This window comes from Martes martes (genome assembly GCF_963455335.1).
Source record: "Martes martes genome assembly, chromosome: 5".
Lineage (NCBI taxonomy): Eukaryota > Metazoa > Chordata > Mammalia > Carnivora > Mustelidae > Martes > Martes martes.
The window spans coordinates 107,971,463-107,984,922 of NC_137892.1; the positions used below are offsets into that span (position 1 = coordinate 107,971,463).

General features: G+C 48.3%; 1 protein-coding gene across 1 annotated transcript in view; it reads left to right on the top strand.

Annotated features, from left to right (window-relative positions):
* Positions 1-13,460, top strand: part of SLIT3 (slit guidance ligand 3) — a 597,630-nt gene that overhangs the window by 400,516 nt on the left and 183,654 nt on the right. The window contains exon 5 of the mRNA XM_080803857.1: positions 5,158-5,229. Coding sequence (XP_080659983.1) covers positions 5,158-5,229 — 72 coding nt within the window. The remainder of the gene's footprint in view (positions 1-5,157; positions 5,230-13,460) is intronic.

Sequence of the window (13,460 nt, forward strand, 5' to 3'; positions counted from 1 at the left end):
GCCCTGATCTCAAATCCAATAATGGTTCCAAAAAGAAGTGCTTTTTTTTTTTTTTTTAAGATTTTATTTATTTATCTGACAGAGCACACACATGTACAGGAGAGGGAGCAGACTCCCTGCTAGGCAGAGAGCCTGATACAGGGCTCGATCCCAGGACCCCGAGATCATGACCTGAGTCAAAGGCAGCCGCTTCACTGACTGAGCCACCCAGGTGCCCCTAGAAATGTTTTTAGATCATCCCATCTTTTAGTTTGGCTAATCAAGAGTTGATGGGATTTTTTTTTTTTTAAGTTACTAAAAAGGTATCTGATTGGTCTCAGCGCAAGGAGTCTGGGGAGGTAGACAAAGGAAGGTATCAGACTGCGTTTTTCCAATTTCCTTTGGTCACTAACCTTCCCCCTGTGACCTCTTGATCCTTGGATGGGTCATCTCATGAATATATTTTTTTTAATCTTCTGAGAACTTCTCAATCAGGAGAATTATCCTTGAAGCCTTTGTATGAATGCTTTGGGTTGGATCCCTTGGGTCTTTTAACTGACACTGGTACCCATCTCCTGCTTCTTCAGATTTTGAGGATAAAGATCAGAACCAGGAACGTCTTCAGCAATGTGTCCTTGAGTTGTTAGAGTCACCTTATTCAGCCTTATCGAGAACAGGCAGAGCCAGGCAATTTGTGTTATTCTTGGGTGGTCTCTAACCAAGGGCTGTCTGGTGCAGAGCTCTAAAGGCCCAGATTCCTTGGTTAGAAACAGGAGCTCCCAGGGTATGGGGCTAAGGCTAGGACTTTTCCTAACTGACCTTTATTTCCCTTCTTGATCCTGCTTCCTGCAGCCGTTACTGGTGTCTCCCAGGAGCACTTTGTGAGTCCATCACTTGGCTACTTGTCAGCTTCTTTAAGAGCCCAATCTGAGACAGACCTTTTCCCCTGAATTAAGCTCTCCTCTCCCATTCGAAAGACTCTAGAATTAAATACGGATACTCCTATCTAGATGATAGAGGAGGGAAACTTTGATCACTCCCCCAGATTTTATGGAAAGAATATTAACAACGTTTATGGGTTCAATTCTTTGCACAGTTGTAGACATATGTCCTGAAGAGGATCATAAAGGATGTTTTCAGCAATGTAAAATGCAGGACTAAATGGGCGGAAAATCCAAGAAATAAATATAGCCGTCTGGTGAATGCCTACAGGGTTCCAGGTGCTACGCAAGACACACAAATATCAACTCCTTTCATCCGCATGATGAACCAAGGAGGTCAGTAAAGCCCCCGCTGTAAAGATGGGGAAACTGAAGCATTTCAGTAGTTTGCAATGATCATCCAGCTAACTGGCTTGCCCCATCTCAGAAACAAGAATGCCCCAAGGTTGGGGGAGCTTCCAAGCCCCATCCTGTACCTTTGGAATAATTGAAGATTGACGTCTAGGAGCAAATTCCACCCTCCACTAACTGCCATTTAACACGGGACTTCCTGGGAGCATGAACGTGACTGAGACAAGCACATTGTCCCCACCACAGCAAAGAGGACACTATCTTCCTGCTTCTTGCCTTGCTGTCTTCCCTGGAAAACACGGGGTGGGCAGAGGTGGGGGTGGAGGTGGGGACTGTCATTCACTGTTGCTCGGAGAACAAAGCACGCCTGACATTGCAGGGAGAGCCCCGGGAAGCATTTCAAAGCTCCACTGGAACTAGACAGCCTTTCAATCCATTTATCAAAGTGTCTGCAGTTCCCGTTTCAAGGTAGATGAAGCAATAATAAATTTGTGAAGAAAGTTAATCTGTGTCCAAAGCATTTTAGTAAATTAAAAAGGGGGGGGCACTGGCTGGAAGGGGGATATATTGGTTCTTGCCAACTCCTATTTGACTTACTGTCTCCTTAATAAGTCCTCTTTGGTCTTGTGTTTTTGGATGGAATAATCTGTCGGTTAATCATTTTCTGGAAGCAGGAAAATGCACTTTAGCTAATGCAGTCCTCCTTTCCTTCAGAGTCCTAATTATTTAAAAAGACATCCCAACCTGTAGCCCGACTTCCCAACCAAGAAAGCGTTTCCCAACAGCCGGCTTCCTTTACTTCCCCCAGAAAATCTCAGCACTCCCCTTACCTTCTCGCCCTGCTCCAGCCTCGTACCTTTCATCTAATGTTTAAAAAAAAAAAAAAGTTATGTTTCCCTGGTTCCTTCTGAACATTTTCCCTCAGGAGGGGCAAGGCACGAAACTCCCGGCAAGCAATTGCCCGGAACTAGGCTCTGGGGCACTATGGATAGATTTTGTTATTTTTATTTAAATGTCTGCTGAAAATGGTGCCTCTTGTCTCTCTCAAGGGTAGTGCTTAGCACTGGCTCCACGCTGTGGCATCACGCTGAGATAAACATGCTATTAGGAGTCTTCACAAAGGCCTCGAGATAATTGTGAAGGGACAGTTACCAAAAAACGAAGCACCCAGCCCTGAGCCCTCCTCCACGCCCCATCAGTAACACCATTAAAGCTGTCAGTTGGTCAGCCTACTGGAGGTATTTATGAAATCAATATACAATCCTGCAGATGGATGGCGGTGGTTTTGTTAGCTGGAGAAGAGAGGCTCAATGGAAAATAAAATTAATAAAATTTACAAGCAGATTGTCATGGGGAACAGATAAATTCCCTATGACCCACCGTTTTGCTCAGTTGGCAGCAGGCTGAAAGCCATGGCAGGGAGGTGGAAAGAAAGCTGTGCTTTCAACTGGGGCCCTTAAACTAGGAGCAAGACGGTCAACTTCCAGCAACAAAATAGGACTGAGAAATCCGAGTGGCTGCCCCATGCGATTGTAGGGTTTCACCTGTGTGATTGCTTCTGTGGGACGTTTCCCAGCAGCTAGGCTGGATCTCTCGCTAAAATGCTACTCCCCTCTCATCATCCTGCTGTATTATAAGCCAGAACCATCCAGAGATGGTTATTTCTTCAGTGTGTTTGGGGCACATTAAACTCCAAGGTTAGTGAACTACTGAAGCACATACCCTTTCTCCTGGCTTCCAGGCATGGTTATTGCTGACTCGTCCAAACCTCTCTCCTGTTTGCTCCCATGCCCCGGATTCTGATCATCAGATGTTGGCCAGAAGTGTGGCCCGACCTGTTTCCCAGAGCAGCCAAGGTAGCAGCCAGGCCTGGGAGGGGAGTGGGCAGGGGCTCGCTGTCCTGGAGACCAGCCTTTGCGTGGCAGAGAAGACTAGGCCCATTGTGGTTGCTGGAGCCTGGGGTACAGCCCAGATGCCTGGTGGAAACTGCATTAGTCAGACGACAGGACCTGTGCCCCCTTCTCCTGGAGTCTGATGGAGAGCAGAGGAATGACCTTGGTGACCCTGCCTGACCTCTGCTGTCTCCGTGGGCTTTGTTCAGTGCCCTGACTCCAGCCTGGAGCCCTGCTCATTGAATCAGACCCAGCCGGGGGAGCCTGCAGACAGAGGAAACCGGATTTGAGATGGGGAACACCATGTTATTCAGCCCCCGAAGCCACCGGTAGTCATAGCTACACCCTACCCCAACTCTGAGCCTTGCCTCGGGGCTTAACCGTGGCCCCAGACAATCCCTAAGTGTCCAAGGTTCCAGCCAGCTGCTTGGAGTGTGGTAACTCCTCTCTACAGGGGAGAGCAGAAAGGAACACCTCTCTCCTGCTTTCTGTTTTTCCTCCTGCTCCTTCACACAAGGTTAATTTAGACAGCCCAGGTTTTTGTGGAGGATGGTTGGCTGACTTCTCTTTCCAAATATATTAGGAGTTCCTCTTTAGCTGTTGATTAGGTTCCCGTGGAAAATCAGGGTGGGAGGGTATCCATTAGTACAATCTGCCTCTGGGACAACTTGACAGTTAAAGATGTTGACCCTGCGACGCAGTATGTTCTCCTTACAGGACTTTCTACCAAGGAAGGAGGTCAGCAAGTGCCCCGGAAAGGTGTGGAGAGGAAACCTCATCCTTGTGTTCCCTTAAATGACAAATCCCTTCCCCCCACCCCGCAATGCGGGATCCTACAGCCCTGTATACAATTGGATGATATACAGTGATTAAAAATGTTGGCATACGTGGACTGTTAATGACATGAACAGATGTTCTCAGTATAATAAGTGAAAAAAGTTTATGCCTGACTATATACTACAAGATCACATGGGTGAAATTTATACATATTGCTCCTAATTTGTAACCGTGGTTATGGTCTGGGTAGGTGATTTTTTACCTTTGTATCTAATTTTTTTGTGTTATTTTCACAATAATTGAGATATATATCTGTATCTATAGATGTATATGCATACGATTGATGTGTGTGTATGTGTGTATAGACACACGCCGGTATGATTGATTACTGAGATTCCAAGCAAGCTTGAGGTATGAATGAAAACAAGTGCATGTGTTTGGTTTGAGTGGGGAGTTGGGGGGAAGGAAACAGAAAACTAACCACATGGTTCTTAGGAGAGGAAACTGAGGTTTGGGGGATTGTTAATGAGAACCCTGGCACGAGACCTGGGTTTGAGCCATCTTCAACACCTGTCACTTTGTCCCTTACATTTCCTCCTCCAAACAACACATTAGCACTGCTTAATGCTAGAGGAGGTGCCCGTGGGACCCCCCATTTTGGACAAGGTTTGTAGAAATGCAATTTGAAGTCATCATGCCTGTCACTAAGCCCAGGAGGCCCCCAGGGGGTGTCTGGGGTAAACAGAGATGGTCACCCCCATCGGAAAATCAGGATGGCTAGGCTCCTTTCCAATTCCAGATGACAAAAGCAGAGAGTCCCTGAGAGTGGGAGACTGAGTGCTGTTGACCCTGCAGTGGGGGAGGGACGGCAAGGGAGGAGGGGGGCAAGGGGTCTCTCTGGGAGGTGACAAAACAGAGAATTGGGTGCGGTATGCGCAACAAACAACCCGGCGTCTTGGCTCGTGGCCTGGAGGTGCGAGACCACCCACAAAGCCCGCCCTGGAGGCAAGCTGCTCCCGCCTGGTAACCATTCCAGCAGAGGCCATCGCGGCAGGAACAATGTGGAGGCTATAGCAGCCTGGGGCCTGAGACTGAACAGTCCCTCCACCACTCCTGACCGCAGAGGCAGCCAGCGAGGGGTTTTGTTGTCATAATGAGATGCAGATAACGCCGGGCCTGGGTCCTTAACGTGGTGTGCCTCTTCTCTTCCTGTTTAGAGATCTGAGCGAAAACCAGATCCTGGGGATCCCGAGGAAGGCGTTCCGGGGCATCGCCAACGTGAAGAACTTGTAAGTGATTTTTTTGTCGTTGTTGTTCCTCTGCAGATGTGGCTTTCTGGCCAGAATAGGGGTGAGGGATGGGAAAGGAAGGTGGTCTCACCATGCTGTGTGGTATCTCAGTGCAGGCGCCTCTGAGACAGAGGGAGGGATGTGCTTGAGTGGTTTCCAGGGAACACACGTCGGATGCCATGACAGCTCCACGGAGTCCTGTCGCGCTCTGGTTTTTTGGCCCCAAGTGTGAGCATTGGAGTCCCAGACCTGGGTCAGAGCCGGGCCCCAGAGTAGCTCTGTGGCCTGGGGCTTGACTCAGCTACTCCCAGGGTCTTTATTTTCTATAAAATGGGGATGACAGACTGGTGGGGGTGTTGACACAAACGAGGAAGTGTGCTTCGTATGTGGTAAGTGTTCAATAAACGGGAGTCTTGATGATGGCGGTGATGATCGTGTTGGCGAAGGTGTCACTGTTACTAATAAGATCTTGTGAGAGGGCCTGCCCACTGGTGTCCCAAGATTGTGGGGGAACATAGCCACGTCCACTCACTGTACTAGCTGGTTAGTTTTGAGGGTGTGTTTAGTTTTAATTTGAAGTGATTATCGATTCACAGGAAGTTTCAAAAATAGTACATAGGTCTGTGTGCCCTTTGACCCCAGTTTCCTCCCAGTGGTAACATCTTACATAAGAAGTACAGTATGAAAACCAGGAAACTGCCATGCGTACAACCCACAGATGTTATTCTTCAGATCTCAGATAATTACACACCCTCATTTGTGTGAGTGCCTGCCCGTGTGGTTCTGTGTAATTCTACCCCACGCAGATGCCTGCGCCCATTGATGCGATCCATGCGGAACTCGTCCATCACTATAGTTCCTAACTTGCCAAATAACCTTTGTCATTGTTAACCCGGCCTGCACTATTTCCTGTTTAGCAGTGACTCCTGGGCCCTTACTTTCACAAGGACCGTGCCTTCCAAATCCTCTTCCCTGCCACCGTGTCGGTGTGTTCAGAGCGTGTGTTGGGAGAGGGGCACAGAAGGAAGTCTGGTTTGCCTGGGCAGGCCTTTCTGTCCACTGGCCTTTACGGGCTCACGCTCAACTTGAGAAGTCTTGAAGGAAGTTTCTTTAAAACTGCTTTAGCTGTCGGTTTTCCTTATAAGGACTGCAGGGATATTAGTGTCCTGGGAAGCCGATGATGGCTTCCAGATACAGGCTGTCTGCTTCCCCTGTTGCGGAGAACTTGGCGGGAAGCTTTAGCTGTTTAACATGCAAAGCACACAAGAGGGCAGAGGCTTCTCAAGGTGAAGGGAGCCTAGGGCAGAGAGGACTTTGCAAGGGGATCCCACACAGGAAGCTGCCCTCTGCTTCGTCTGGGGGTGTCTGCTCAGAAGGAGGAGAGGGCAGGCTGGAGCAGACAAAGCCCTGGAGAATGTGACTCAAGACTGCATATAAACCAAAACTAAGAGACTGTGTGAATTAGCATCTCAGAAAGGCAAGGCAGGAGGGGAACTTAGAGATCCTCTAAAACCCCACCTTGTCCACAGTGAGAAAGTTGAGGACTAGAGCAGGACAGTGACTAACTCAAGGTCAACCAGCTTCTTAAGCTGGCTGATCCCCAGACTAACATTTTACATGTGCAAAGTGGTTTCTCTGTCCTGTCTCCTGGCTCTAATTTTAAATGGGCCAGTTAACAACGACAGCAACAGCAAGAACAAAACCGTGCAGGGATGTATAAGCAGGGCTGTGTAGTCACCAGCTACAGTTTGGGTTCTCAAGAAAGTGACTAAATCTCACAGTGGGCCACGGTAGCTGCTGAATTGGGGGGCTTGTTGTTTTCCTGTAATACCTTTAACCTCACAAAGGCCTCAGGAACTCCAAGATTCAAGATTCTGCAAACACAGACTCCTGAGTCACTCAGGGGGCAAGTGTCAGGCCTTCCTTCTCCAGGCCTTGCAAACAGGTCTGACTCAAAGGCCTGAATTTAGGGAGGATTTTTCTCTTTTGTTTTTTATAGCCAGTGTCAGCATGTGGTCCTGGGGTGAGAGGAGAGATAAGTAAACACACTGCTGAAGGAATGAATCAGCCAGCAGAACTGAAGGGGGGTTGATTACTTTACACTTGGGATCAGTTCCTTCAGCCTGCATTTGTAGGGCAGAACCTATGAGGCCCAGAAGTATTACATTCTCGGGTGGCTTACGGTAAAACTGGGGACAAGAAACACATGTGTACCAGACGATGTTTAGTGATTTAACAATCCAGGCGAAAATTGGCAAATAAGTGGCTGTCAGAGCTCAGAGAAGAAAGATGGCTTTAGGGAGCACAGCCTAAAGGTTAGAAACATGGCTTTGGCCACCTGGTGGATCTAGGTCTGATTTTCAGCTGTTGTGCACATGGAGTCTGTGACCTTAGGCACATTACTGGACCCTTCTGAGCCTAGATTTCCTCCACGATAAGACAAGGATAAGAATTGTACTTAACCTCCTAGGCTTTTTGTGAAGATTAATGAAATAATGAGTATGGAGAACTTAGTACTATCCTTGGTACATGGAAGAGGTTTAGAAAGTTCTGGCTATTGTTACTGATGTATTCCTTGGTCGTTGTTATAACTGTAAAGACTTTACCCTGGCCTGAGTGATGGTTGGAATTCACAAAGTAAATGAGGCAATAGTGTGTGCCAATATAGAAGCAAGCCTGTATAAGGTATGTTCCAAGGGACACAAGCAGAGCCATCTCGTGGGGGTGGGGATTTATGAGGCAGAACAACAGATGATAAGGTTAGGAAGAGAGGTGGAGGCCAGGAGGCAGTGAGACTTGCCTGCAGGGTGTATGGACTTTAGATGTAGGTAACTGAGAACGTAGATGGCTTCCAACGTGGGAAGAGTCAGGATGAAATCATTTATTGTGGAAGAGGAGCCTAGGACAGGAGGAGGAGAAAAAGGAAAGGCGGGAACTGGAGATGATGCTGAGTCCTGGGTAAGGGGTCAGGGCTCATGCTTGGGAAAGAGAGCAATCAGAAGCAAAGGAGGATCCAAAGATGCCAGTAGGGGCCAAGTCAACAGAAATTGGCAATTAATGAGGTATAAGTGGCCGGTGGGGGGCCGGGGGGCATGTGTGGAAAATGATGAGTTTCCAAGCTCAGATGATACCAAGAATGATGGTCAGTTTCCATAGTCTTTCATCTATGCAGCCACCAAAATGGTTTTTGAACCTACTAAATGCCAGGTCTGAAAGAAGCCATAGAAAGTGAGATCTGTAGATCTGTGAGCTTTGCCTTCTTGGAGCTTCCACTCTGCAAAGACTGAAAGGTCCAGAGAAGAGCCAGACTTGAAGACCCTAAGTTGGGTGTGAAGGGATGTCAGGTCTTCCATGAATGGAGCATCTTCTGTGTCTTTGGAAACTGGGGAGCCTGACATCCCATCCTCTTGTTCCTGCCGGGTGAATGACTTCGGTCTCTGGTCCACAGCTGTGTCCATGAGTCTCAGCCTCCATGGTGTTCTTAAGAGGGAGGTGGAGGAAATAGGCTTAGAGCCTTCAGACAAAATACCGTGTGGGTAATTGAAGACAGAGGAGCAGAGCTAGGGCAGGTTCAAGGAGGGGAAGCATCTGCGTTGAGGTGATAATTGAAGTTATACATTTAAATATGCATCAGTACATGTAAAATAGAAGACGCTGTGCAGAAATTAAGTTTGTATAAAACCTATTAAGGAAACACTCCTCCTCTTACCAGACCTCAATTACCGGCCTGTAGACTGTCTCTCTTGTTACAAATTTTAAATCTCAGGAATGTACATCCCTCTCAGTGTGTTCGAGAAGCACCTCCCATTCCGCCTGCTGCAGCCTTCTCTACCGCCTCCTGTGAGCTCAGGGAACATAACACTGTTTCATTTCTTAGGTAAAATAGAAATAGAAGATAAGTGATTAGAGTATCAGGCTATGAAATGACAACAGTTGGGCCTGTCCAAGACACCATATATTTCATTAGGAGAAGGAGATCAAGGCTCTTCTATTTTTTTTTCTACGTTTGTAGTTTTGACATGGAATTTTCTTTGCTTGTCCTGCCATTCCCCTTTAAGAAGGAAGAGACTGTCGTACACCCATTTTCCAGCTGATAAAGTTAAGTTCCGATCAGTGTTTGATTTGGTAAGAGTCAGCAGACACAGTTGGGCCTAGGCCTCCCTACGTACCTCTCCTGAGTAACACCCCCAGGCATGTTCCAGACTCTACCCGTAGACACTTCTGTGTACCCAGATCCCTCTCCACTCAGCCGTGCTCACAGCAGGAAGGAACCAAGAAGGCTGTAGCTAGTGATGCCCTGATTCACAGAGGCAGAGAGATATGTGTGTAGCTTTCATCAGCGCCCAGGGCAGGACAGAGGTGGCGTTTAACCCAGTGGGAATGGGGGCTAATGGCCCCCACCCCAACAAGACAGTGGAAGGAAGTCCCTGATTGCTTCCTGATTCTCAAGAGAGAAAAGGTCCTTAGCTGGGGATACCACTCTATGCAATTAGTAAAAGCTGGTTTAACGGGCCGGTCCCGCTCTGCTGCCTGTCTGGAAGGGGGGAGAGGTGCTGTATTTAAAGAGAAGCAGTCGGCTGGACAAACAGATCTGGAGAAGGATCCCTCAGAAAGACTGACCTGTAGATAAAGCAGTATCCAGCACAGCACAGCGCCTCCCATAAGCCAACGCTGCGCCCGGTTCTGGACCAGAGACATAGTGAGGTTGAGAGAGGAGGAGAGAGGGAGGTCACCGGGATGGCGCAGAGAGAGGGAAAAAGAAGTGAATTGGGAAAAAAAACAGATGACAAGCCACAATCCAACAAAGCATAAGAAGAAAAAGACAAAATCCAGTATAGATTGTTTTTAAAAAAAATGTCGCCTTGCCCTATCTTTCCCAGCACTTGTGTTTTCCTCTGTTTTTCAGTTTCTATTTGCGAGGACTCTGTAGGACATGCATTCCAGAAGGGAAAATCAATAACCCCCTGTCTCTGCCAGCCAGCAGAATTTGGAATTGACGGTTTCAAAACAAAGCTGGGCAGGCGGCCTTTGTGTTCTCTAGTTAGTCTGGGTTGCCGCACTGCCCGAGTCTGCCCTCCTGCTTCCTGAGATTAATGAGGGCTGTCTCCGCCCGCCCGGTGAGCAGCCAGTAATCTCATGTGAGGGTGAGGGAGGCGTGCGGAGGGACTCGAAGCACCCGTTCGCTGGGAGCATCCGTGTCTGCTAATCTCCGCAGCCATTCCTTCTGTCACTGTGCCTGGAACCGAGTTCATGCTCCTGATCATACCCTGCAAGACTCTGATGGCTGGGCCCTCCCTCCCCCACATCGTGCTCCCCATGCTCCATCTCATCCCCTGAAACACCCCAAGCTCCTTCCCACCTATGGGACTTGGCGCTCAGCCCTCCCTTTGCATGGGATGCTAAGCACTCGCAGCTCGCCGTGGTCAACTCCTTCAGATCCGTTAGTTCTCAGCTCCAACATCGGCTCATCAGGGTGGCCTTCCCTGACCCATCCAAAGCAGCTCCTCCATCCCCCACTGTCCCTCCTCTCTATCCCACTACCCAGTTATATTTCTTCAGAGCACTCATTGCCCCTGCAATTACCTTGTTCACTTATTCGCCACCCTGTCTCCATCTGTCTCACAGAATGAACGTGAGTACGCAGTGCCCCTGCCTGCCTCTGTCACCGCGGAGTCCCTGGTGCCCAAAACAGTTCATGGCAGAGAGTACAGTCGACTAAAAATGCATCGAATGAATGTTTGTTCAGTCATTCCTTGAGTATTTGCAGTTGACCTGTCACGTATAGGAAATCATGAACAATCATTAAAATGTTGAATATGGAAAAAATATTATAGAAATAACAAGATACCATCCTTGTACTTAACGAACTCGGTCTAGGGAAGGAACAGGCTAGTAAATGAGCAGGTGTAGCCCATGTACCAAGACTCAGTTGGAGATAAAGGAGGAAGGGTTGGGAAAGCCCCCAAACAGGCCCAATTCTGGCTTCACTCAGGAAGGGACATGAGTTGGGTCTTGGAGGATGAGTAGGAGTTCCTCCAGGGGAAGGGCTTTCCAGGCAGTTGGAACAGCATGTGAAAAATCACCCACCACTGCAAAGGCACAGAGGTATGTGAAAGAGTCGATGCTTGGAAGAGTTGTTGGCTGGAACACGGCAAACAAGAGAGGCACTGAAGACAGCCAAGCTTAGTGAGGCGGGGAGCTGGGGCTGGCGGGAAGGGAGGACTTCAAATGTCATGATCCATGGCATCATGAGATCCACTGGAGGGCTTTTAATTGGGGCGTGGTATGGTCAGATGTTCATTTAAGAAAGACAGTGGCAGTGACAGTGGGGAGGACGGCCAGCCGAGGGGAGACTCAAGTCTAGGTGGCTGCTGGGGTACTCGTGAAGCTGTTGAGAGATGGCAAGACCCCAGAGGCAGGTTCGGTGGACCTAAAGAGGCAGCGGCAAACTGCAGAAACCTGCAGAAACCTGTGCAGGCAGACTGGCCACGTGAACTGCGTACCAGTCACCAGGGCCTAGCAGGCCAAAGGCAGAGGTAGCTTTCAATGCCAGGCATCTCTGCCGACTCAGACCCAGGAGTGGTGGCTGCCTCTCACGAAGAAAGCCATGCTTGCCTCTTGGCAGGGGTTTGGGAAGTCTGCTCCCAGGAGGCAACCAGATGCTGTGCGATCACCTGCCCAAGGGGCGGCAGGGTTTCCAGGCTTTCCTCCCTCCGCCCTCGTGGCTCTGACTACGTCACGTTCAGAAATGCTGCTGGAGGAAGTTGGACTGGATCCCCATCTGCGAAGTGCTACCCAAATAAGCTATCCTTAAAAAGGGATCGTGTCAACCCACCTTCCTTCTTTCCCCCTCTCCTTCCCCCCCTCCCTTCCCCCTTCTTTGTGCTCTTCTATCTTTGCGTTCCTCCTTCCATATATCATGATTGAGCGCATACCTTTACCAGACCCAAAGCCAGTCCTGGAAACAGATGAGTAAGACACAGTCCCTGTTCTTGAGACATTTCATCTGCAGAGGGAGGTAAACAGATTCACACAGGGCATATGTAATATGATAAATATATCCCTAGAGCGTCTTCTTTATCTGCCCCATGGCCCACGAAGCAATGCTCAGTAAAACAGCAGTTGATTTATTAAAGTAAATCCACGGAAGTGAGAAAAATAGTGGAAGACACCGGTGAATTCAATTCCATAGTCTGGAAAAACTATGTTACTATGTTATCCAAATGCAAGGAGGTGGAGTGGTTAAGTGCTCCATCCCGGACGCTGTGCCTAGAACTGGAGGCTGTAAGTGACAAACAGAATCCCTTCCCAGCCAGATCACACAGGCTGTAGTCTGTGTTAGGGGTCCTCTGTTGGGCTTTGGGTAGTTCTTATGCTCACTCTAAGTCATACCTGTCTGCTCAGTTCTCTCTCTCCTCCAGTGGCCTGAAGCTATGTAAGTGGAGAGGTTGAGTCTGTCTTGTTCACTGTCTGCTTGTTTCCAAGAGTCACTCTATGCCTGGCACATGTGATAGATGCTCAAACAATGAAAATTAATAAGTGGATGACTTTCAGAACAAAAAGACTCCAGCGCTTAGAGAATCACTAAAACCCTGAATGAAAGAGCATGATTACATCTGGGAACAAAGGAAAATTAAAGCAAAGCCTCAAGAACCAACCCAGAGAATCCCTCATGTTTTTTTCAGGATAATGGAGAGCACTATTCGGAGGCCAGCACCGAAATTTACTATCTGGGATATTTTTATTTGTGGACAAAATGCTTTTTTAACTCATCACAGATGTTTAACCCCAGTGAGCATTAAATCCACAGAAAATGAGTAGTTTAAAGAAGCCCGTAAAATAGAATCCCATCTTTCCTGCATCCCGGCAAGAAGCACAGTGATTCTGGGCTCCTCAGAGTTGGGCTTAGTGGTCTTATGAGAAATTCACCATAGGGCTGAGCATTTTACCTGGAGATTTTTAGGTCTACAAAGAAATGAGGGCATCTGGGTGGCTCAGTGGGTTAAGTGGCTGCCTTAGACTCAAGTCATGATCCCGGGGTCCTGGGATCAAGTCCTGCATTGGGCTCCCTGCTTGGTGAGAAGCCTGCTTCTCCCCCTGCCTGCTTGTGTGTGCACTCTCTCTTTCTCTCTCTCTCTCTCTCTCTCTCTTTCCCTCTTTCTGTCAAATAAATAAAATCTTTTTAAAAAATGTCTTCAGAAGAGGAAATACAAGTGTTACAGTGGAGATTA